The sequence below is a fragment of the Myotis myotis genome, unplaced genomic scaffold (genome assembly GCF_014108235.1).
Source record: "Myotis myotis isolate mMyoMyo1 unplaced genomic scaffold, mMyoMyo1.p scaffold_m19_p_11, whole genome shotgun sequence".
Lineage (NCBI taxonomy): Eukaryota > Metazoa > Chordata > Mammalia > Chiroptera > Vespertilionidae > Myotis > Myotis myotis.
This window is the reverse complement of record NW_023416315.1, coordinates 61,157,234-61,183,893: the sequence shown is the minus strand read 5'-3', so window position 1 is coordinate 61,183,893 and position 26,660 is coordinate 61,157,234. Positions and strand designations below refer to the sequence as shown.

Here is a 26,660-nt window from a genome sequence, read left to right as displayed (position 1 = left end):
ATTTTTATATTGTCTACCTTTTTACTAGAATTTTTATGGGAATATTATATTTATGTGAGACAATGTTTAGAAGGAAGATACTTGGGTCTAATGTAAAGTTGTTGGTTTCTAAGTATTGTCAGTATTTAATACTATTTAACTTTCCTTACATTCCTTTAGTATGACTGATATTTATTATAATCGTCATCTATGTATTTGTTGTTAAGGCATGTTGTTTTATATAAATAGCAACAGTAAATTATTTTCAGCATCCTTAGATATGTACCCTTTCCCTTCCTTTCATTGTCCCCTTTTTTCCTTTCCCTTCTGATTTAAGTAGTTTGAGGAGAAGAGCTATAAAACCTAATTCCTACTTATTCTTTAGCTGTTGCTAAAATGTTGCTTTCTCAGGAAACCGTTTTACCCTGTCCCCCCAATGTGTCTGGCATCCCTTCCTCTGCTCCAACAGTTAAATGCTTTCATTAAAAATGTATACCTTTCTCCTATGTCACTTTATACAATTTTAATTATACATTTATTTGTGTGATTACTTGATTAATAGCTATCCCTCCAACTAGACCACAGGCTTCATAGGAACTATGGAAATTTCCCCCCTCCCCTCATATCATTGTAGTCCAGCATAATGTTTATTAAATTAACAAATTAGTGAATTAGCTGTCAAAAAATAATAATTGTTCTATAGTTATGGACATATACATCTATAGCTATGTATGTATACATCCATACATACATACACATAGAAAAAGATCCGAAATCTACAACAAAAAGAAAAAGATAAGAAAAATATTAGTGAAAAGTTTAGACATGGTAGCTAGCCTTGATCCAGAAGGTCCACTTTTGTATTTTCATGGTTCAATGAACAGATGGTACTTTTTGACCAGGATATAGGTCTGGGTTAAGTGGGACACAGGCTGGATTTCAGCTTTTACTCCTTAGTGGGTTCTTCTTGCCAAAAAAGTGCAACCTGTGCAACAGTATATAGCAGCCCTGAACTTTATACCTGATAGTAGGTCTAGAAAGATACCAGAAAAAAATAAAAATAAAAGGAGAAGGTTGAAATTTTAAAAATAGAGGAAAATTTTTCTGAGTTGAAGAAAGATTGAAGTCATTAGTTTGAAAAGGCTTGCTAAATGTCAAGAGACTGAAAAAAAATACCCTCAAGAAGTATACATTCTGATGTAGGAGCCTGGTGCTAGAAAAGCTGCTCACATGAACACTTTGAGGAAGCCACATATGCTGCAGGAGTGGAATGCTGAAGAAACATCTGTAGTGCAGGAGTCTTCTGGGTAAGCATACTCGAACAAGGGAGCAAAATCACTCCTATTTCTTGAGGTGACATTTCTTGAGGTGACTCTCCTGCCCCCTCTGCTGACAAAGCTTAACTTTTGCCAGCCGGCAAAGGAAAATTAAAGGGCCCAAATTCATTTTCCAAGAGTAGGCAAAAAGGGTGAATTAGGAGGTGAGAGTGAATAGGTCCATAATTGGCATACCTATACTGTAGCTTTTGATGTGATCTTTTAAACTTTCTCAGTGTTTCATTTATATTCAAGCTGGTTAAGTTTGTTTAGTGTCTGAAGTTTTCTTTTTGGATCACTTGATGCCCAATATTGTTTTAGTTGAATTAATATTACCAGTAGGCTTTTAAATTTTCATTTTCCATTCATTCTTATAAAATAATAGAACTGCAATAAAATATTTTTAAAATTATAAAAATGGACACTGGGATTGCTTTGGAAACAAATGTTGACTGGTATGTTGGGCATGTTGGCATGTAGGATCTTAACTGGCACAGTATTTTAAACTATTAGTTTATCAATTGGTGAACATTCTGCATTTGATAAAGGAAAGGCTGAGAGCTTTAAGCATGTAAGATACATATATGTTGTCTGAAAGTTGAATGAGGAGAATTGATTATCATCTGTAATAAACTTATTTTCAAAGTTTTATCAAACTGTTTACATTCCCTATAATAATTTAAAAAGTCAGAAAAACACTTCAAATTTATATTCTGGGCTACAGTGATCTGTAATGTGACTTTACATGTGACATATCTTATTAAGCTTTGAGGAGAGCATTAAAACCAAACAGTCCTGAGCCTTATCCAACCAGTAATTATGTTATAGTTGTGAATTGTGAATTTTACATGAACAGACATATGTAGAACTGAATTTTTAAAAGACCAGCATACAATTAAAGTCATATAAATCATAGACACACTTTGAAAAGTTTATATTGATACAGAGATTTCAGGAGAAATTTTATTCCAAAGTTAGAATAAAAGCAAAGTAAACAAGTTTTTTTTTTTTTTTTATAGAGAGTGATATCCATTGTAATAATATTTGGTCTAAAGTACTTTTGAAATTTTTTTTTCTTAGTTTATCACCATCATTTATGAAATCAGACCTAGGGAAAGAACTAGGTCTGGGGACAACACGTGCATAGTCTTAATATAGCAAACGCTTAGCCTGCCCTGATTATTACCAAATCAGAACAGTGGGAGTGTTTGCAGTGAATTTTTAAAATAGGTTTAAGAATAGTTAAATATATTTTTCAAATGCTTATAGATCCTTTGTAGTATTTCTGAGGAACAGAGTTTTTAAAATGCTGTGCCATAGGACTTAAGAGATGAAAGATATCTATTAAGAACAAGCATGTCAAACTCAAAAGGCTAACATGGGCCAGATAAACAAGGTTTAAGTTTATGTGGGCTGCAAAAAAACAAAAGCTTCAATTTTCATAGAAACATAGGTTTATTTCGATAGAGACATGCTGAATACAAAGGGCTGAAATAAATGAGTCATTGTTAACATGAAAAAATAGAACATTTTAATAAAAATTAATATTTTTTTCTTGAACATTAACTTACCAGACACTGAACAACTGCACAAATTAATAAGCGTAATGCAAATAAACCTATTTTTCTTGTTCTCTGAAAGCGAAATATTTCCTGTTGCGCACATCAAACAAGTCAGTACAAGAATAATGATGTGGTAATCGGCTGCTAAAATACTCACTGCTAGTATTAGTGGAGAGATATGGTGTGCCTGTAAGGGAAATGAATGCAACACGATTATAGTAATCAGTCATTAGTGAACGTTGTAGTTTGTTATTAATAATTAGGTATAATAGGACATTGTAAAAATTACAAACTTTTTATTAAAACGTTTCTTACATACTGTTATATTGGCTGGGCCGCCAAAATGTTCATTGTGGGCCCCGAGTTTGACGCGCTTGATTAAGAGGGTAGGGGGGAGAAGTCTCACAAAACGAATGCATTTGGATTGGTTAATATTGGTTTAATCTCTCACCATTAGTACAATTTGAATTATTGCATTAAGCTGGGGGGAGGAGTTAGATCTGGTACAAAGGAAAACATGAAAAAATCTAAACAGTGTAGCATAGAGAGAACACTGAACAAGGACAGGAGACTTGGGCTCTAATTTCAGTTCTGCCACCAATTGATTGGTAATTTTGGATCAATCATTTAGTTTCTCTGGCCTTTTATTTATTTTCATACAAAACGAGAGGATTAGATTAAGGCCTTTTTGGCACAGGATAATAGCAAGATGTTGATATTACAGAATAGTTTTTTAAATAAATGTACCTTCCCCATTAAACATTTAGTAACTCAAATTAAGCTAATTTGCCCAACAAAGATATTTTGAGAACTTGATTTAGTAAGAAGGTGATTATGGTTATTTTCATGTAATTAATTACATGTAAACGCAGCTTTTGAGGGTGCTTGGAAAGAGTTTGATATCTTAAATTTCTAATTTCTTTGTAGATATATTGTTATTTTGTCTGAGGTTTGGAGATGTGCATATTAAGCAGTAAATCTCTTCCATATCATGCCCAACTTTAATGGTCTTTGCTTTAGATAGAAAAGGGCAATTTTAATTTTTGAAATATATTCTGAAGGGCCAGTTGTTTAATTTCAGAAAAGATTATGATTCAAACTTTCTGAGGAATATTTCTTATATGGCTGTCTTAGCGGATTTTTCTGTTGTTTGGAGACCCCCAAATCACATTAGCTAGTTTTCTGATTTTGTGCTAGTGTGAGTTTCCTATTTTACCATTCTGTATGGGAATGTTTGTTTATTTTGTTGCCATTCTCTTTTCCCCAGGGGTTGCTGCATTTTACTTGTGTGGAATGTGTGTGTGATCGAAGTATGTGATCCCAGAGTGCTTTGAATCCTTAGAGATAATTGCTACAGGCTCAAACATTTTCAAGTGCTTGGTAATAAGGTGACTTGAGTTTTGCTCTGGGTGTTGATAAGCAGATGCCTACTATTTGTTAGGCCATTGGCATCCTACAATTTTCAACAGTGACTCTTCGGAGTGTGATGTAGGTATTAATTTTGAAATGCAGAAACTTAGGCCAGTAGGAGTGTAACCAAGGTCATTTATTAAGGAAGCACTGAAGCAGAGTTTAGAGTCCACATCTTAATACTGTAAATTCATCCATATTCTGTACATGACTAGAGTATATTATCAGTGTGAAAAAATTTTAGATTTTATTAATATAAACTTTTTTGTCAATGAAAATGATACCATTGTGTGTCCAGGGTACACTTAAGCATTATGAAATTTACCTGTGCTTAATTTTCTCCATCTTTTTGTCTGTTAAAATGGGAGAGATCATTTTAGATTAGTTCTTTCACTTACACTTTGGATCTTATTCCGATTTTGTTCATTCAGTTATCTCTTCTTTTCCTACATTATCCACCACTCAATTTCTACTTCTGTCCCCATTCAATGCCCATTGGACCAACTTTCATTAGTCTTTAAAAAACTTTGCCTTAATCTCACATGTCCCATTTATTTGTTTCCCTACACAGCTAAACTCCCAAGAGCTTGTGTGTTTGCTGTCATCATTACTTCACTCATTCATTCATTCAGAAACTTGTAATGAACATTTTCCAAGCATACTCACCAATAGAGAAAAATGAATACTAATAATCCCACCTTCAACAACTATCAGCATTTTGCCTGATTTTTTATAAAACAATCTATTTGCACCCACCTCTTTTTCTTTCTCCTGGTATGGTTTAAGATGAATGTAAAAAGAATATAAGATTATTTCATTCTTAAATATTTCCATATGCATCAAGAAGAGGACATTGTGTTAGTTTTTGATTGCTCTATAACAAATTATCACAAACTTAGCAGCCTCGAACAATACACATTTATTATTGCACAGTTTATGACGGTCAAGATTTTGGTCATAGTTTAGGTCAGGGGTGGGCAAACTTTTTGACTCGAGGGCCACAATGGGTTCTTAAACTGGACCGGAGGGCCGGAACAAAAGCATGGATGGAGTGTTTGTGTGAACTAATATAAATTCAAAGTAAACATCATTACATAAAAGGGTACGGTCTTTTTTTTTTTAGTTTTATTAATTTCAAATGGGCCGGATCCGGCCCGCGGGCCGTAGTTTGCCTACGGCTGGTTTAGGTGTATCCTCTGCTTCAGATCTGTTACAGGGCTATAGTCAAGGTGTTGGTAAGGGATGGGGTTTTATCTGGAGTCTTGAGTGGGGAAGAATCTGCTTTTAAGCTCATGTGATTGTTGACAGGATTGTTTCTTGAAAGTTGTTGCCTAGATGCTGCCCTTTGTTCACTTTCAATTTTCCCAACACCATTTATTGACCGAGACTGTCTTGACTCCATTGTATGCTCTTGCCTCCTTTGTCAAATATTAATTGAGCATAGTGGCTTGGGTCTACTTCTGGAGTCTCTGTTCTGTGCTATTGATCTATATGTCTTGTGCCAGTACCAGGCTGTTTTGATTACAGTGGCTTTGTAATATAACTTGATATCTGGTAATGTGATTCCCTCCAACTTTATTCTTCTTTCTGAAGATTGCTGTGGTTATTCAGGGTCTTTTTGGTTCCATATAAGTTTTTGAAGTGTTTGTTCATATTGTGAAATATGCTGTTGGTATTTTAATGGGGATTGCATTGAATCTATAGATTGCTTTGGGTAGTATGGACATTTTAACCATGTTAATTCTACTAATCCATGAACATGGTATATTCTTCACTTGTTTATATCTTCCTCTGTCTCTTTTTCAATGTCCTGTAGTTTTCTGAGTGCAAGTATTTTACCTCCTTGGTTAAGTTTATTCCTGAGTATCTTTTTTATTTTTATTTTTATTTATTTCAGAGAGGAAAGAAGAGGGAGAGATAGAAACATCAATGATGAGAGAGAATCATTTGTTGCTGCCTCTTGTCCACACCCCACTCAGGATCCAGCCTGAAACTTAGGCATGTGCCCAGACTGGAAATTGAACCATGACCTGGTTCATGGGTTGACACTCAACCACTGAGCCACACCGGCTGGACATTGCCGTGTGGCTTTAAGCAGACCCGGTACAAAAATGGACTGCAGATGGGAATCCATGGCCATGCAGACTCTCTACACAAATGGACTGCAGATGGAAACAAGCTAGCCAGATGCTGGACTGGACTGTGCTTTAATACAGAGCAGAGACTCTGGTCAGTGGCTTTAATCTTAGCCCTTCTGAAGACAAAATTCAACTTTTTCCATGGCAAGACAGAGGGAGATGGGACCTTGGAAAGGAACCCCCTTAATTTTACCTAATCAATAAAGCATTCCACCATACCTCATCCTCTTGTGAGGGCCTCAGGAAATTCTTTTCCCTGTGGCACCCAAGAACTCCTTTTCCACCAGTGACAGGTAGGGATGCAGAGGGCTCCCTACAAAAGCACAAAGAAGGCAAAAAGGTTGTTCTAATCTCACCATTGAGAGCTATTGTAGTATATGTTCTTTGTCTTTTCTCCATGAATGTTATTATTACATACAACACTTGATTAATCATGTATGTACTGTAAACTACTTTTTCCCTTCACTTAGTATGTAGTGAACATTTGCAACTATACTAAAGTCAGGCTGTAGAATACATCATGATTACATGGTATTCTGTAACATAGGTATGTCATAATTTATTTAATGAATTCCTTATTGTTAGACAACTAGCTTGTTTATAGTTTGGCTGTTATAAATTGTGCTGTGATGAAGGTGGGTGATTTACATCTCCTAGATTATTTTTTAGGTTAAGTTCCAAGAAGTGGAATAATACTGAGGCTGTATAGTGTGGTGATTAAGAGCATTAATTTTGGAATCAGATTGCCTTGGGTTCCAATCCTTACTTTGTAGGTGTGTATATTTAGGCAAATTAATTTATCTGTCTCAGTTTCTTAATCGCTTATGTATGGAAAATACTTAGAACAGTGTCTGGTATATAGTAAAAGCTCACAAATGTTAGATGCTAGTATCATCATGGTTAGCATCATTATTTTTATTTAAAGTATATGTACATTTAAAATGTTTTTGATATGTATTAAAGTTCTCTCCTAAAAAGTTGTATCAATTTGCATTCCTACTAGCAAAAATGAAATACTATTTACTGGCTCTAGCCAACAACTGAGGTTATAATTAAAGCATGCTTTTTTCTTTTTTTTCGTGTGTGAGCACAGCATTATAGGGATAATCTGTCTTTGTTTTAATCTCCAATTTTTGGTTATTATTGACTAAAGGCCCAGTGCATGATTAATTCATGCCTGTGTAGGGTCCCCTAGGCCTAGCCTCCCATCAGAGCCATTTCCGCAGCCCTGCTATGCCTTGCACGCTCCATGGATGCTGGCGGTACCCCATGATGCTCCACCGACACTGCCGGTGCCCCAGGGGCGGGGGGCGGGGGGGGAGGAGGGTATAATCCAGTGATGGCGAACCTTTTGAGCTCAGCGTGTCAGCATTTTGAAAAACCCTAACTTAACTCTGGTGCCGTGTCACATATAGAAATTTTTGGATATTTGCCACCATAGTAAGACAAAGATTTATGTTTTTGATATTTATTTTATATATTTAAATGCCATTTAACAAAGAAAAATCAACCAAAAAAATGAGTTCGCGTGTCACCTCTGACACGCGTGTCATAGGTTCGCCATCACTGGTCTAGAAGGTGCTCCATGCACCTCCTGGTGACCGGTTGTTTGGTCGTTACAGCGTTATGACCATTGGCCTTTTAAAATAGATTCTGAATTTTTAAGTTAGCTTTTTGTGTTTTACATTGCTTTTATTTTTCTAGTTGGTTGGCTGCCTTTTAATTTTGTTTGAGGTCATTTTATATATTTATTTTTACCTTTGTGAGATGTGTATATAAAAGTAATTTTCTGTATAGTTCTGCCTTTAAAGATTTTTATTCACTCATCTATTTGATATTTATTAAGTACGCTCTGTATGCCAGGTAGAGATCTAGCTTTTTGAAAGTATACTTTTTATTTAAGAATGAATTTACATTTATAGCAGGTCCTCAGATAACCTTGTTTCCTTATTAGATTGATGAAATGCTGAGGAAAATTTTGTTATATCAGTTAAATTTATGGTAAAATTGGGTTCATTATATATTATTTCACTTGAAGTCACAGAACCTATTTACAGTGTTAAGGGAGGACTTACTATACTAGTACAGAAGAGTAGCAAAGGCAGTATAGAGTTCCCATATGCCACTCACCTAGTTTGTCCCTTTGCTAAAATCTTATATTACTACTAGAGGCCCGGTGCCCAAAATTGTGCATGGTGGGGTCCACTCAGCCCAGCCTGCACTCTCTCCAATCTGGGACCCCCTTGGAGGATGTCTGACTGCCAGTGTAGGCCCCCCATGCCAGCCTGGTTGCCCCCAACTGCCCCCCCCACCCCCCCGCCGACCTGGTTGCCCCTAACTGCCCCCCAGCCGGCCCAGTCGCCCCTTACTGCCCCCCTCTGCCGGCCTAGTTGCCCCCTCACTGCTTCTCCTGCCGGCCTGGTTGCCCGCAACTGCCCCGCCCTGCCGGCCTGGTCACCCCCACCTGCCCCCCCTGCCGGCCTGGTCGCCCCATGCAGCCTGCTGTTCAGTCGTTTGGTCGTCCCTCACTAACTCCCCTGCCAGCCTAGTTGCCCCACGCAGCCTGATGTTCAGTCGCCTGTCCAGTTGTTTCAGTTGTGACAGCCCCTGGCTTTTTATATATTAGGACTAGAGGCCTGGTGCACGGAATATGTGCACTCGCGGGGGGGGGGGGTCCCTTAGACTGGCCTGCGCCCTGTCACAGTCTGGAAGCCCTTGGGGGATGTTTGACTGATGGTTTAGGCCCGCTCTCCATCGGGAGCGGGCCTAAGCCTGCAGTCAGACATCCTTAGCGCTTCCGCAGAGGTAGGAGAGGCTTCCGCCACTGCCACTGCTTGCCAGTTGTGAGCCTGGCTCAGGGCTTCTGGCTGAGTGGCGCTTTGCACTGACCACCAAAGGGCAGCTCCTGTGTTGACAGGTTGTTCCGCCATTAGTTGATTTGCATATTAGCCTTTTATTATATAGGACTAGAGGCCTGATGCACAAAAATTTGTGCACTTGGCGGGGACGGGGGAGGGGGGGGCGTCCCTAAGCCCGGCCTGTGCCCTCTCGCAGTCTGGGACCCCTTGGGAGATAACGACCTGCTGGCTTAGGCCTGCTCCCGGGTGGCAGAGGGCAGGCCCAATCCCTAGGTACAGCCCCTGGGCGGGCTCAGAGCAGGGCTGATTGGGGAGTTGGGGTGCCGCCCCCTGTCATGCACAGAGCAGGGCGGATCGGGAGGTTGCGATGCCACCCTCAGTCACGCTCAGGGTAGGGCCGATTGGGGGGTTGGGGCACTGCCCCCTGTCACATTCAAGGCAGGGTCGATGGGGAGGTTGTGGTGCCACACCCTGTCACGCACAGAGCGGGGCCCATTGGGGGGTGGGGGCTCCGTACCCTGTCACGCACAGAGCAGGGTCAATCGGGGTTGGGGAGCTCTCCCCTGTCATGCACAGAGCAGGGCCCATCAGGGGGTTGGGGAGCTCCCCCCGTCACACACAGAGCAGGGCCAATCGGGGGTTGAGGAGCTCCCCCCTGTCACTCACAGAGTAGGGCCGATAGGGGAGTTGGGGCACTGCCCCCTGTCACACACAGAGCAGGGCGGATCAGGGGGTTGGGGCGCCGCACCCTGTCACACTCAGGGCAGGGCCGATGGGGAGGTTATGGCTCTACCCTGTCACACACAGAACAGGGCCCGTGGGGGGTGGTTGGGGCATCGCCCTCTATCATCCACAGAGCAGGGCCGATCAGGGGGTTGGGGCGCCGCCACTCTCACACTCAGGGCAGGGCCAATGGGGAGGTTATGGCTCTACCCCATCACACACAGAGCAGGGCCCGTGGGCGGCGGGGGGGGGGGGGGGGGGGGTTGGGGTGCTGTACCCTGTCACACACAGAGCCGCAGGGTGATCAGGGGGTTGGGGAGCTCCCCCCTATCAGGCACAGAGCAGGGCTGATCAGGGGTTTGGGGCGCCTTCCCCTGTCACGAACAGAGCAGGGCGGATAGGGAGGTTGTGGCCCTGCCCCCTGTCACACACAGAGCCGCAGGGTGATCAGGGGGTTTGGGCGCTGCCCCCTGTCACGCTGATCCCGGTGCTGGGAGACATATTACCCTTTTACTATATAGGATAGAGGCCTGGTGCACAGGTGGGGGCCGGCTGGTTTGCCCTGAAGGGTGTCCTGGATCAGGGTGGGGGTCCCCACTGGGGTGCCTGGCCAGCCTGGATGAGGGGATGATGGCTGTTGGCAGCTGGTCACACACCCTTCAGGGTGGGGGTCCCCACCGGGGTGCCTGGCCAGTCTGGGTGGGGGGCTGAGGGCTGTTTTCAGGCTGGCGGGTGACTAAAGCTCCCAACCGCTCCTTTTTTCTTTTTTTTAAAAATTCTGTGCCAGCTTTAGCTCTGAGGCTTGGCTCCAGCTCTTAGGCCTCCGCTGCTGAAAGTAGGTATCTGGTTTGTTTGGGTTCTATAATCGAAACACTGTTTCAACTCCGGCTCTGAGATCCAGGCTGGCTGAAAGCAGGTTTCTGGGGTTTTGTTTAGCTTCTATATTTGTAACAATGTTTCAAACTGCAAGGTCAGAGGCCGGCAGCGGCAGGTGGGGAACGTTGGAGTCCTCCGTCACTGAAGCAAGCAAGCCTCATGTTCACTTCAAGCTGCCTGGCTGCCGGCCGCCATCTTGGCTGGCAGTTAATTTGCATATCGCCCTGATTAGCCAATGGGAAGGGTAGCGGACGTATGGCTAATAACCATCTTTCTCTTTTATTAGATAGGACTAGAGGCCCATTGCGGGGTCCCTTGGCCTGGCCTGCGAGTATTGGGCTGAAACCGCCTCTCCGACATCCCCAAGGGGTCCCGGATTGGGAGAGGATGTAGGCCAGGCCGAGGGACCCCACAGGTACATGAATCTGTGCACCGGGCCTCTAGTATGCATATAAGATCTTCGGTTAATCTCTTCCCGCCCTCCTCCCCGCTTCCCTCTGAGATTCATCGGTCTGTTCCATGTTTCCATGCCTGTGGTTTCCGCTCCTGCGTTGAGCATCTGCCCGCTGGTGGTCAGTGTGTATCATCCACCGGTTGGATGGTTGTACAGTCAGCCAGTCGCTTAGGCTTTTATATATATTGATATAGATGATACATTTGTCACAACTAAGGTACGAACATTGATTGATGCATTACTACTACCTAAAACCACATTTTTTTTTTAATATATTTTATTGAATTTTCACAGAGAAGAAGGGAGAGGGATAGAGAGTTAGAAACATTGATGAGAGAGAAACATCGATTAGCTGCCTCCTGCACGCCCCCCACCGGGGACGTGCCTGCAACCAAGGTACATGCCCTTGACCGGAATCGAACCCGGGACCCTTGAGTCCGCAGGCTGACGCTCTATCCACTGAGCCAAACCGGTTCGGCTCTAAAACCACATTTTATTTGCATTTCACGAGTTTCTCACTGATGTCCACTTTCTGATTTAGGATCCCATCCAAGATACCATTGACCCTTGAACAACATGCTGGTTAGGGGTGTTGACCCCTCGTTGTAAAACATCTGCATGTAACTTTTGATCCTCCCCTCCCCCCAAGTTACCAAGAACATAAACAGTTGATTAATACATATTTTATATATTCTTTGTTTTATGTAATGTGTTCTTTCAATAAAGTAAGTTAGAGAAAATATGTGAAGAAAATCATAAGAAAGAGAAAAATACTGTTACAGTATTGCACTTATTGAAAAACATCCTCATCTCAGTAGACATAATCAAGGGTCAACTACTTTTAGTTTTCATGTTTCTTTATTCTTCTCTGGTCTGTGACATTTTTTCAATCTTCCTTGCTTTTCATTATATTTAGAGTTTTTAGGACTACTGGTCCTAAAATGGTTGATATTTGCAACCATAGTAAAACAAAGATTTATATTTTTGATATTTATTTTATATATTTAAATGCATTTAACAAAGAAAAATCAACCAAAATTATTTATTTTGTTATTTATGTTATTTCAGCTTTGACCATTTATCCTTCTTTCATGTTGATTTCTCTGCGCCTTTTGCATGCCCCAATTATTTTCTTGTTTTTTTGTTGTTGTTGGTAATATTACATGATGTTCTGAGCTTTAATCTTCTGAATTCCCTGCCCTGACCGTAGAATCAGCCACTTCCCCAATAATCCCTATTTATTTTATTGGACTGTGGTATGTAGAAACCAAGATATGGGTGCTGGGTGTGCTCATTGCCATTGAAGTGTCACTGCTTCTAGTCCCTCTTAGTGAACAGAAGTAGGATTAGTGTGTGTACACACACATATCTATTATTACTTGTGAACCTATTTATATTAAACTAAACATGAGTTCACACTGATATCTTTGATTCTAATCCAATACCACTGGTTCTTTCTAACCTCCCACCCCTTGCTTTTCTGTCGCTTACCACTCCAGTGTGAGAAGCTTAGCTCCCATCATCTACGATCTGTTTATTTATTTGTTCAACCTGAATATAAATATAAAGTGTTTCAGAATTAACCCATGTTCCTGTGAAAGACAAGTTTACCAAATAAAGTAGTTTTTCTGTATGGTTCCAGTTATCTTTAGTTTCCAGTGAAGGCACCATTTTCCAAAGTTATTTATATCAATTTCTTTTTTCACCTACAGTTCTACTTTTGATGATGGGCTAAAAGACTTCCTTGATCCATAGATTGATTACAATTATATAATATGTAATAATACAATATAATTGTATCTAATATAATATGTATGTGGTATTTTATTTATTATTAGGTATTTTACTGCTTTGTTTTTGCCTTAAATTCCTAAATACATCTGCACATTAAATACATTAATTATCACTTGGTATGAAATAGAACTATGTTTTTCTTGGTTTTCTCAATATTTTGAAATGCTATCTTTATCATATTTTAGAATCGTATATATACTAGATGTTTTCTGTTTCTATTTTATTTTCTCCTCTTTTTCAAATTCCAGACATTATATAACTTGATAATAATTTTAGCATCTAATACAGTGATGGCGAACCTTTTGAGCTCGGCGTGTCAGCATTTTGAAAAACCCTAACTTAACTCTGGTGCCGTGTCACATATAGAAATTTTTTTATATTTGAAACCATAGTAAAACAAAAATTTATATTTTTGATATTAATTTTATATATTTAAGTGCCATTTAACAAAGAAAAATCAACCAAAAAAGAGTTCGCATGTCACCTCTGACACGCGTGTCATAGGTTCACCATCACTGATCTAGTAGATTATTCATCACTTTGCATATTTATGTTCACTTATTCTTTCAATTAATTTTTATAATTTTCTTTATTTCAGGAATATTTTAGTGGATAAACCAAATGACCAATCTTCAAGGTGGTCTTCAGAGAGCAACTATCCTCCCCAGGTAAGATTATGTGTAGCTTCAGATACCATTTAGAAATAAAAATTTAAATAGGTAATTGATTGATATTTATATGTATTTTATTAATAGTTATTCAATATTTGCACTTATGAGGTAAATTTTTATTTCCTCTTTTTTTGCTTGTTTAAATTTTGGAAAGATTTTTATTTCATAGGTAAATGCAGTGTGGGATTTGATGAAACATAAACTTTTTACTTCTGTCTACTGAAACATTTAAAATCTAATTTATATTTTTTCTGGATTACTAATGATACAAAACTAAGTTTCTTGATCCTTTTGAGGGAAATATTAACTAAAAAGAACTGGTTAAGCCCTGCCCATGTGGCTCAGTTGTTGATCATCGACCTATGAACCAGGAGGTCACAGTTCATTCCCTGTCAGGGCACATGCCCGGGTTGTAGGCTCGATCCCCAGTAGGCAGGAGGCAGCTAATCAATGATTCCCTCTCATCATTGATGTTTTTATCTCTCTCTTTCCCTTCCTTTCTGAAATCAATAATTTGTATGTGTGTGTGTGTTTGTGTGTGTGTGTATAATAAAAATAAATAAAAAGAACTGATTAAGGTGCTGTTACTGTTCTGAGCAGTAAACTGATTGGAGTACTGATCTGAGCAGAGGTTGGGACTTCTGCAATGAAACTCAAGTCATTCTGTGTCTGTTTAAGGAAATGTTAGTAAGATGAACTTTGACTCAGTGACTACCTTTAGGGGAAAATAAACTTAATATAGTTTGTTATTTTACTAAAGTAGCATATTTAGATGACATCAGGACCATGAGCTAAATTTTTTCCTCGATAAGTGGTGTCTAGACATCTGGATTTAAAGGTTAGTATTCTTTTTGTTATACACTTCATTGTTAACACATTATGTCCATATCTTTGAGGAAGAATTAATGTTCTCATAGGAAAAACATGAATAAATAAAAATTACTCTTTTTTATTCTACTGTAATTCTTGGAAACTAATCTCTGTACTTATTTTTTCTTAACTAATCTCTGTACTTATTTTTTCTTTTATGTTTTGTTTTGTTTTTTTTTTACTATTTGCATACCTTTTGAATCACCTGGTGTTGAAATGTTTCATTGCAAAGAAACATTTAAACACCATTCTTTTGTGTCCAAAGAATAGACACAGCTTTTATATCTTACTTAATAATAGACAAACATGTAAATTGACCATGACTCTGCTACACTCACCAGCCAATCAGTAGAGTATGCAAATCAACCCAACAAAGATGGTGGTTAATTTGCATACAAAGGCACGAAGCCGGGGAGTGAAGACTGAAGGCTTTGACCGGAGCAGCAAAGACTGAAGGCTCCGGCTAGAGCAGGGCCTGGGTCCTGGGTGCTAAAGGAAAACTGGTGCCGGCAGCCAGGGGAAGGGAAGGCCTATTGCACGAATCTCTTTGTGCAACGGGCCTCTAGTACAATATAAAAAATAAAACACATAGCCATTTACTCATCAACCGTCTTTAGAAATGAAAATTGACCACAGCCCTTTGAAGCCTCCTGTGAGCCCCGTCTATTATCCATCCTCTAATTCCATTCCAATAACTATTATTTCATATTTTGTTAAACACTTTCGTACAGTACTATTATATATATGTATACTAGAGGCCTGGTGCACCAAAATTTGTGCACTCGGAGGGGGGAGGGGGGGTCCTTCAGCCCGGACCCCTCGGGAAATAACGACCTGCTGGCTTAGGCCTGCTCCCCGGTGGCAGAGGGCAGGCCCAATCCCTAGGTGCAGCTCCTGATCGGGCTTAGAGCAGGGCCAATTGGGGGGTTGGGGCGCCACCCCCTGTCATGCACAGAGCAGGGCGGATTGGGAGGTTGCGATGCCACCCTCAGTCATGCTCAGGGTAGGGCCGATTGGGGGGTTGGGGCACCGCCCCCTGTCACACTCAAGGCAGGGTCGATGGGGAGGGTGCGGCACCACCCCCTGTCACGCACAAAGCAGGGCCAATCAGGGAGTTGGGGCGCTGCCCCCTGTCACAGAGCAGGGCCCATCAGGGGGGTTGGGACTCGGTTCCCTGTCACGCACAGAGCAGGGTCGATCAGGGGGTTGGGGAGCTCCCCCCTGTCATGCACAGAGCAGGGCCCATCAGGGGGGTTGGGGAGCTCCCCCCTGTCACACACAGAGCAGGGCCCATCAGGGGGTTGGGGAGCTCCCCCCTGTCACACACAGAGCAGGGCCCATCAGGGGGTTGAGGAGCTCCCCCCTGTCACTCACAGAGTAGGGCTGATAGGGGAGTTGGGGCACCGCCCCCTGTCACACACACAGCAGGGCAGATCAAGGGGTTGGGGCGCCGCCCTCTATCACCCATAGATCAGGGCCAGTCAGGGGGTTGGGGCGCTGCCACTGAAACACTCAGGGCAGGGCCGATGGGGAGGTTATGGCTCTACCCCATCACACACAGAGCAGGGCCCGGGGGGGGGGTTGGGGCACCCTCTATCACCCACAGAGCAGGGCCGATCAGGGGGTTGGGGCGCCGCCACTCTCACACTCAGGGCAGGGCCGTTGGGGAGGTTATGGCTATACCCCATCACACACAGAGCAGGGCCCGTGGGCGGGGGGGTGGGGGGGGCGGTTGGGGCGCCGCACCCTGTCACACACAGAGCCGCAGGGTGGTCAGGGGGTTGGGGAGCTCCCCCCTATCAGGCACAGAGCAGGGCTGATCAGGGGGTTGGGGCGCCTTCCCCTGTCACGAACAGAGCAGGGCGGATGGGGAGGTTGTGGCCCCGCCCCCTGTCACACACAGAGCTGCAGGGCGATCAGGGGTTTGGGCGCTGCCCCCTGTCACGCTGATCCCGGTGCCGGGATGCCTCGTGGCTCTGCTGATCCCGGTGCTGGGAGGCATATTACCCTTTTACTATATAGGATAGAGGCCTGGTGCATGAGTGGGGGCTGGCTGGTTTGCCCTGAAGGGTGTCCTGGATCAGGGTGGGGATCCCCACTGGGGTGCCTGGCCAGCCTGGATGAGGGAATGATGGCTGTTTGCAGCTGGTCACACACCCTTCAGGGTGGGGGTCCCCACTGGGGTGCCTGGTCAGTCTGGGTGAGCGGCTGAGGGCTGTTTTCAGGCTGGTGGGTGACTGAAACTCCCAACCGCTCCTTTTTTTCTTTTTTCTTTTTTTATTCTGGGCCAGCTTTAGCTCTGGCCTCCGCTGCTGAAAGCAGATATCTGGTTTGTTTGGGTTTTATATTCGAAACTCTGTATCAACTCCAGCTCTGAGATCCCAGCTGGCTGAAAGCTGGTTTCTGGGGTTTTGTTTAGCTTCTATATTTGTAACAATGTTTCAAACTGCAAGCTCAGAGGCTGGCAAGGCAGGCAGGGAACGTTGGAGTCCTCCGTCACTGAAGCAAGCAAGCCTCATGTTCGCTTCCTGCTGCCTGGTTGCCGGCTGCCATCTTGGTTGGCAGTTAATTTACATATCGCCCTGATTAGCCAATGGGAAGGGTAGCGGTCATACGCTAATTACCATGTTTCTCTTTTATTAGATAGGATGTTTATAAATATCCTATGATTTAAGCTTTGAAGAGTTTCTTTGAAGTAGAATGGCTGGATCATAGGGTATATGTATGTACAACTTTTTTAAAATATATTTTTATTGATTTCAGAGAGGAAGGGATAGGAAGAGAGAGAGATAGAAACACCAATGATGAGAGAGAATCATTGATCGGCTGCCTCCTGCACACCCCCTACTGGGGATCGAGCATGCAACCTGGGCATGTGCCCCTGAATGAAATTGAACCCAGGATCTTTCAGTCTGCGGGCAGATGCTCTATCCACTGAGCCAAACCAGTCAGGGCTGTACAACATTTTTTTTTTAATTGATTTAACAGAGAGAGAGAGAGAGACATCGATTTGTTGTTCCACTTTTATACATTCATTGTTTGCTTCTTGTCTATGCCCTGACTGGGATCAAATCTGCAACCTTGCTGTATCAGGACAATGCCCAAACCAACTGAGCTACCTGGCCAGGTACTGTGTTCAGCTTTTATTAGGCAATGTAAAACTGTTTTACAAAATGGCTGTATAATTTATATTCTCACTGGCAGTGTATAAAAGTACCTATGCATTGTGTTCTCCCCGTCTTTCTATGGCTGATTTTTAGATTTTGCCAGTCTGGTGGATTTTTCATAGTAACTCACAGAGTTAGTTCCTGTGAGCTTCTGGTCACATTTTCATCAGCCACTCAGTACATAACCTTACTTTATGTGTGTTTCTGTTTAAAGACACTTTAATTTTATACATATTACTTATTCATTAGCATTGAACTCATAGCCAATAGCATTATACTCATGCCTGAATGAAGTTTATTTAACACATTTTCTCTGTAAGGCCCATCACAGTCTTCTTGTTTTTATTTATTTATTTATTTATTTATTTTTTTAAAAATATATTTTATTGATTTTTTACAGAGAGGAAGGGAGAGAGATAGAGAGTTAGAAACATCGATGAGAGAGAAACATCGATCAGCTGCCTCCTGCACATCTCCCACTGGGGATATGCCCGCAACCCAGGTACACGCCCCTGACCGGAACCGAACCTGGGACCCTTCAGTCCGCAGGCCGACGCTCTATCCACTGAGCCAAACCGGTTTCGGCCAGTCTTCTTGTTTTTAGAAACACTACATAGCATGTCAGCACTATTTTTGGGGACCAATTTAGATAGGGAGAATCTAACAGAAAGCACAAAAATATAAAAAATGTGGCATTGCATAAATCATGAAAAGGACACTTATTTATATTATGAAACCTAAAACAGAAGGTACAGTGTCCCATGTTTGACCTCATTTGGGAGAACATGCATCAACAGACTGAAATTTTTTGCTCTTCTGTGTGTATCCAGAATGACTATGAAAGTGCTGTTGGTATTGAGTTGGGTGATAAAAATAAATTTTAGTTAGTAGGTGAATTCACAAATATGGAATCCATAAATAATGAAGAGTGGCGATACTGTAACTAACAATTAATTTAGCTTAACTTGAACAGCTTTGAGAATTAGGAAGAGGAAAAGAGGATTCTGAAAAATCAAAATCGTCATGATGAAATTTTAGATCTTGAGGACTTTTTCTAGAACCTACTTTGGATATGCTTTTGTTCTGTTTGGTTAATTATTTCATCAGGTTTCAGCAACTGGAAGCACTTTGTGCATGTGGTACACAACTCACCAAGTGTTATGTGGGAGAAGACAGAAAAATCTCAGTAAGGAATAGAAAAACAAAAATATAATGTTTAGGGCATTGTTAGTATAAGGATAAATAATATTCTATGTTTTAGTGGCCTCTAGGATAGTGTTATCTAGTAAACTTTCTGCAGTGATGAAAATATTCTATAATTTATGCTGTATAAATGGTAGGTGCCAGTTACATGTGGCTATTGAGCTATTGAAATGAGGTTTGTACAACTGACAAAAGCAATTTTTAATTTTATTAAATTTTAATTAGTTTAGATTAAATAGCCCCAGGTGGCCATTGGCTATGAATTAGATTTCACAGATCTAAGGCATTACTGTTATTAGGGTGTGCTGTTTGATTCTGATAGTACTTTACTCTGTTAGTAAGAAATGTTAATTATGTTTAGTATATACACCTTAAGTAGATAAGAAACTTTATGGTGGTACAGGTTATCTAGAGAAGGGTGGAAATCAAACTCAACACCTCTTAGTTACTCCTTTCTTTGCCCAGAATGAGGAAGGACTTACATGTATGCATTGGTGCTAGGATGTATAGCATGTTTTGAGAATGGCACCCCAGAGTGAATGAACCCTAAATACCTCTCTCTAAAGCTCATGTTGGGGTATGAGTGTGGTAGGTAGAAATACAAATATATATATTTTTTTATATATGTCTATTATTATTTTTTTTTCAAATGGCAACTAAATTGTCAGGACTTAAATACTTGTTGTTTGGCCATAAGTACTTAATAAGTTGAACTGTTAATATTTCTTTTGGTTTTGGATGCTGTATTTAGTCATCTGTTGCTCTATAACAAATTACCCTAAACAATGCAATTAGAAAACAATAAGCATTTATTATTTCACACTGTTACTGAGGGTCAGGGATCTGAAAGTGCCTTAGCTGGGTAGTTCTGGCTCAGGAAAACAAGAGAATACCTATGTATAGGGGAATGCAGGGATACATTTAAACAAAACGAACTGGCATGCCAATTTACTTGAAGGGATTTCCACTGTAAAATAAGAAAAGCAAGATGTAGGGAAGCACCTACAATAAGATTCTACCTAAATAATGACTCTCCCTCCTTCACTAATAGTGTACAGCTATGTGTGCATGTATATTTGCATTTGATGTAAAGAGCCAAGAAAAAGATATGAAAGGATGCACATTTGGTTGTTGGCATTGCTTATTTAAGAGAGGAGGAGATGAGGGAGGAAAATGAGAAAAAATTATTCTAAAAAGTTATTTCAATTAATAAACATTTGTGATATTCCATATGTAAAGTATGTGTGTGTGAGTGTGCAGAGAGAGTGAATTTGAATTATCAAAATGGTGGTAGCGATTATATCAGGATGATGGAATTCAGGTGATTTTTAATTTTAAATTTCAGTCATACTTTCATCTCTTTTTTATTTTCATTTTCAATTATTTGTAATTTTTATAAATAGAAAAAAATTACAGCCATGTTCATTGTAGTAGGAAGTATATGTCTTGAGACCTAATGAGGAAACATTGTTATTGATTCTGGATCATCTTTACTAGTAGGGAGTAAATGTAGCATGAATGAAAATCCCATAAATTCTTAAAGATAGGATAGTAATTGTATCATTCTCCATTATCAAATATGTTCCATAGGAAATACTGATACTGCCACAGAAAACATGCCTTTCAAGGTGACTGGTGCATACTTTAGAATTGGTTAAAATATCTTGATAATTGCTTTAAAAAGATTAGATCACAACTCTTTTATAATTATAAGCTCCTTTCAAGGTAGTTTAAGGAAAAGTATGGCATTAGGTAATATACTTTGCTTTCTGGGGTTAGAGAGAACATTTAAAGTTGTTTAACAAACATCAAACATTCTGCTTTTGTATAATCTAAACAGGTCAAAGAAGCTATAGTGATTATTTAATACACTTAGGGTGTGTTTGTGTTGGGGGGGTGGGGGGTTGGGTGCTTTCGCTTTTGTAATACACTGATACTGATGTTATTCTTTCTGTGTTTGATGAACCATAAGAATATTATAGGAATAAGAGTTACTTGCTAAATGAGGAAGTAAATAGAATATATATGCACTTTAACATAATTTCTACCTGTTTTAATGGTATTTTGTCTAAGTTCGTGAAAAGATCATTGTATATATTGTATAATACACTTTAATTAATATAATTTATATGCAATGAAATGCATGGACCTTAGGTGTATTTGAAAAATGCACACACTAATACGATTCATACCCCTGTCAAGATATGAAATGTTTTCATCACCTCAAATCAATCCATTAAGTCCCTTACCAGTGAATCTTTAACTCACACTCTCCACCCAGATGTAAACACTGTTTGGATTTCGTGTGCCATAGATTAGTTTTGTCAATTCTAAAATGTAATATAAATGGAGTCATGGAGTGTGTGTGTGTGTGTGTGTGTGTGTGTGTATGTATATATATATATATTTTTTTTTTTCTATATGGCTTTTTAAAAATGTGTATCTTTATTGATTTCAGAGAGCAGGGAGAGAGAGAGAGAGAGAATCATCAGTGAGAGGAGAACCATTGATTGGCTGCTTCCTACACTCCCTCTACCAGGGATCGAGCCCACAACCCAGGCCTGTGCCCTGACCAGTAATTGAACTGTGACCTCCTCATTCATAGGTTGACACTCAACCACAGAGCCACAACTGCAGGGCTATTAACCTTTTAATAACAGAAATTCTATTTAGTTGGTTGTCAATAAAATTTTATCCTATATAATAAAAGTCTAATATGCTAAGTAATCGGTCGTCCTGTCGGCCCTTCAACCAATCAAAGCGTAATATGCTAATAATATGCTAAGGCCGCTCAACTGTTCGCTGTGAAGTGCACTGACCACCAGGGGGCAGACAGTCGACCGGTTGACTAGTCACTATGACTGGCACTGACCACCAGGGGGCAGACGGTTTGACCGGTAGATTAGCTTGCTTCTGGGGTCCAGGACTGAGTGAGACGTGCGGACAAGCCCTGGAGCCCTCCCACAGTCCCTTCCTGGCTGGCCAACCTTCTGCATTTCTCCCCAGCCCCAATTGTGCACCGGGCCTCTAATATACACACACACACACACACACACACACACATATATATATACATGAAGATACTTTCTATTGGATTTAGAGGTATCATAGGTGGAGTGATGAATGGTGTACAGCAGATTGTATAAACACCAATTTTTTAGTAGTTACAACACTGTACCCAACTAACCATTTGTCAGGGAAAACTGCCATCTATCTAAACCAAGACTTAAAATGATGAATAAAGGATGAAAGGAGGAGAAAAGGATGGGAGGAGGGCATGTGCATTAATGAGAAAGACAGAGATGTGAAAGCTCTCTTGCCTACCTGACAGTTGTATTCTTTTTCTTTTCTTTTTAATCTTTATTGTTGGAAGTCTTACATAGGTCCTCCTTTTCCCTCCCATTAATAAATACAGTAGTATTCTTAAGAAACTTTGAATTACTAAAGATCATATTACCACAGCTATCTTATATGGATAAAAAGGATTAATGACTAAAGAATAGCTATCTCAATTTTCCAATTCAGTTTCTATAATAACATTTAATGGTTAAATATCCACAAAACAATTAATATGATACATCAACAAAACCAAGGATAAAAATCATACGAGCATCTCAATAGATGCAGAAAAAGCATTTGACAAAATTCAACATCAAATTATGAAGAAGAACCAAGATTGCAGCATAGGTAAATGCCTGTACTGGTAGCCTCCCACAACCAAATCAAAATTACAATTAAGTTGCCTTGACTGGTTTGGCTCTGTGGATAGAGGGTCAGGCTGTGGACTGAAAGGTCCCTGGTTCGATTCTGGTTGAGGGCATGTACCTTGGTTGCCGTGTAGGAGGCAGCTGATCGATGTTTCTCAGTCATCGATGTTTCTATCCCTCTCCCTTCCTCTCTATAAAAAAAATAATAAGAGTATATATTTTTTAAAAATTACAACTAATTTTACTAAAATTACAACTAACTCAGCTGGTCCAATTCCCAGTCAGGGCACATGCCCAGATTGCAGGCTTGATGCCCAGTAGTGGCTGTGCAGAAAGCAGCCAGTCAAAAATGTTTGTCTCTCTATCCTTCTCCCTTCCTCTCTCTCTAAAATCAATAAAAACATATTTTAAAAAACTACAATTAAAATACAGAACAACTATCATTCAGAATTTTCTGAAGGCTGGCTGAATGGAAGTCCTACAACCAGAGAAGTATATAAAAGAAAGCACTCAGACTGCTAGGAGGGGCAGAGGCTTGGAACAGGCTGGTCCAATACCCATGTGTGATGTTTTTTTAATCAGGAGACATTTCGTGGCTGCAGAGGCCTGCTATGAGGAGCAAGGGATCCCAGCCCCACAAGACCCCCAGCCCAGGGTTCCAGAACTGGAAAAAGAAGTCCCCATAATTTTGGGCTTTAAAAACCAGCAGGGATTGTGGCTAAGTAACACAGAGGCTGCTGGAGACTCAGGCAGTTTCTCTTAAAGGGCCAGTGCATGAATTTACATGGACTTGCTTCCTCAGAGCTCCAGCGCTGGGGCAATGGCTAGGGGGAGGGCATACCCAGGGACATGCAGGAAGCAACTGGATTGTCTGGTATCAAAGCAAGCATTCACGGGTGGCTTTCAGGGGTCATTGTTCCTATGCTAAGACTTCTCCCATCACAGAGCTGACTGGCAGCCATATCTGAGTTTCTATCACCTTTGCCCACTCTGTTCTCTCCACTCTGGTGATTCCCTGAGACCCCCTCCCATCCAGTTTGCAGACCCACCCAAGCTGTTTGCAGTGGCTTTTTTCCATATGAGTGGCCGTCTTGGCTCAGGCTTTAGGCTTTCCTAATATCTTTCAAACAAGCAGCAGCTGGTGTCAGTGTGCCTCAGGCCTATCAATAAGAGACCCAAGACAACTTGGCCTTGCCTGGGTACTTCCAAATCCAATTCAAGTAGCAGCCATCTGTAGATGGCTCGCTCTGTAGCTCATGCTGAATGGCCCTAGGCCCGTGGTTGGCAAACTGCTGCTCGCAAGCCACATGCGGCTCTTTGGCCCCTTGAGTGTGGCTCTTCCTAAGCCTTAGGAGTACCCTAATTAAGTTAATAACAGTGTACCTATCTATATAGTTTAAGTTTAAAAAATTTGGCTCTCAAAAGAAATTTCAATCGTTGTACTGTTAATATTTGGCTTTGTTGATTAATGAGTTTGCTGACCATTGCCCTAGGCAATGACTGACCTTGCACCTCCCTGAAGGCCCCAGAGCCAGGTATTTCAGTGGGCAGCTTCAGACCATACCATATTACACCTTTACATATCCACAAGCAACACACTCAAGGGACAGTCTCAGTGAGCACCAAAGCCCCACTGAAGCAAGTCCTGCTCCATAGGGGTGTCTTCTGCACAGCAGCTCTTCCAATGTAGACACAGATGGTCCATTCCTCCCAGTGACGCCAACAGCAATCAAAGCTCGACTACAACAAGACTGTGTACACAGCCCACAAAGGGGTTCACCTAGAGTGCCCAGCTCAGGTGACTGGGGAGGCTGAGCCACTGGGCCCTACAGGACACCTACTGCACAAAGCCACTCTATCAATTGCAGGAGCCATAGCAGCTCTACCTAGTACATAAAGAACAGAAGAAGTCTCCAGAAAAAGAACTAAATGAAATGGAAGAGAGCAAACTACTAGATACAGAGTTCAAAACAATGGTTATAAGGTTGCTCAAGGATCTTAATGAGAGCTTCAAGGGTCTTTGTGAGACTTTCAAGAATCTTGGTGAGAATTTCAATGAAAGGACCAGTCGGAAATTAAGCATACACTAACTGAAGTAAAGAATAATTTACAGGGATTCAACAGTAGAGTAGAGGATTCTGAGAGTCAAATCAATAATTTGAAATATGAGGAAGCAAAAAACACCCAATCAGAAGAGCAAAAAGAAATGGAAGCAAGCCAACTAATGGATACAGAGTTCAAAACCATGATTATAAGGTTACTCAAGGATCTTCACGAGACTTTCACGGATCTTAGTGAGAACTTCAAGAACCTTAGTGAGGACTTCAAGGAACTTTGTGAGAACATCAATAATATAAAATAGGACCAGTCAGAAATGAAGGATATACTAGTACTACCTGATATGAAGAATAATTTACTGAGAACCAGTTGTAGAGTAGAGGACACCAAGAATCAAATCAAGCAATTTGGAAGATGAGGAAGCAAAAACACCTAATCAGAAGAGCAAAAAGAAAAAAGAATCCAAAAGTATGAAGAGAGTATAAGGAGCCTCTGGGACAACTTCAGATGTACCCACATTCCCATCATGGGAGTTCCAGAAGGAGAGGTGAGGGAGCAAGATATTGAAAACCTATTTGAAAAAATGATGACAGAAAACTTCCCCTACCTGGTGAAAGAAATAGACTTAACAAGTGCAGAGAGTCCCAAACAAGAGGAAGAGGCACATACCAAGACACATCATAATTAAAATGGCAAAGGTTAAAGACAAAGAATCTTAAAAACAGCAAGAGAAAAGTAGTTAATTACCTTCAAGGGAACACCCATACAATTGTCAGCTGAATTCTCAATAGAAACTTTGCATGCCAGAAGGGAGTGGCAAGAAATATTTGAAGTGATAAGAAAGACCTACAATCAAGATTACTCTACCCAGCAAAGCTATCATTTAGAATTGAAGGTCAGATAAAGAACTTACCATACAAGGAAAAAGCTAAAGAGTTCATCATCACCAAACCAATATTACATGATATGTTGAAGTGTCTTCTTTAAAAAGAAGGAAAAATAAAAAACATGAACAATAAAAAGGCAATAAATATATATCCATCAAGAATTGAATCTAAAAGTCAAAATAAATGAACAAGAATTTGTCATACATTTATTCTTGGCTGGAAGGTGGCTAGGGAGAACTGGCTTGAGAATGGAGATTGGGTTAGCCAACCAACAGTGTCAACCAGAGTCTGATTGGCTGATGTGTAATCTCAGCTCTGTCATTTTTTATAGTCAAGTTATTTAGCCTTTCCAAGCCACAGTTTCTTCATCTGTGAAATGAGGATGAAGAGGATAATTGTTATTAAAATACTACCCCTGTTCCTCCTCTTACTAAAATGAGATAATGCATCTTAAAATCTGAACAGTGTGACAGAAAAGAGACTTACTGCTCACAAAGTATTAGCTCTGATCTTATCTTTCATGTCATCACCAGCTTCATTCTTTTATTGTTTAGAGATGAAATTCACACAGCCTAAAATTAATCATTTTAAAGGGTACAACTCAGTAGTATTTAGTATATTCACAGTGTTGTACAACTATCACTTCTATCTAGTTCCAAAATATTTTTATCATCCCATAAAGAAATCTAGTATCTATTAAGCACTCTCCTTTCCCCCTTAACCCAGCTCCTGGCAACCACTAATCTGCTTTCTACCTCAATGGGTGTAACTGTCCTGAATATTTTATGGAAATGGTACCATACAATATATGACCTTTGTGTTTGACTTGTTTCACTTAGCATATTTTTGAGGTGCAGCTACATTGTAGCACATATCAGTACTCTATTCCTTTTTATGGCTGAATAATAGAAATATTCCCTTTTGTTCATCCACTTATCAGTTGTTGGACATTTGGGTTGTTTGCATTTTTTAGCCATTGTGAATAGT

The 26,660-nt window shown here is 40.7% G+C and overlaps 1 protein-coding gene and 1 non-coding gene across 11 annotated transcripts in view; one reads left to right on the top strand and one right to left on the bottom strand.

Annotated features, from left to right (window-relative positions):
* Nucleotides 1–26,660, top strand: part of MKLN1 (muskelin 1) — a 319,909-nt gene that overhangs the window by 173,211 nt on the left and 120,038 nt on the right. For 9 of the 10 annotated variants that reach the window (XR_004970961.1, XR_004970960.1, XM_036328666.1 and 6 more), the window contains one exon: nucleotides 13,709–13,778. Coding sequence is in view for 8 of the 10 variants with exons in the window: in XM_036328666.1 (XP_036184559.1) it covers nucleotides 13,709–13,778 (70 nt within the window). In the remaining 2 variants the exon portion in view is untranslated. Of the gene's footprint in view, nucleotides 1–13,708; nucleotides 13,779–17,744; nucleotides 17,779–26,660 lie in introns of all 10 variants that reach the window. The other variant, XM_036328665.1, reaches the window with a different exon arrangement.
* Nucleotides 2,375–2,509, bottom strand: LOC118666672. Its single transcript, XR_004971023.1, has one exon. It is a non-coding gene; the product is annotated as a small nucleolar RNA SNORA72 (small nucleolar RNA).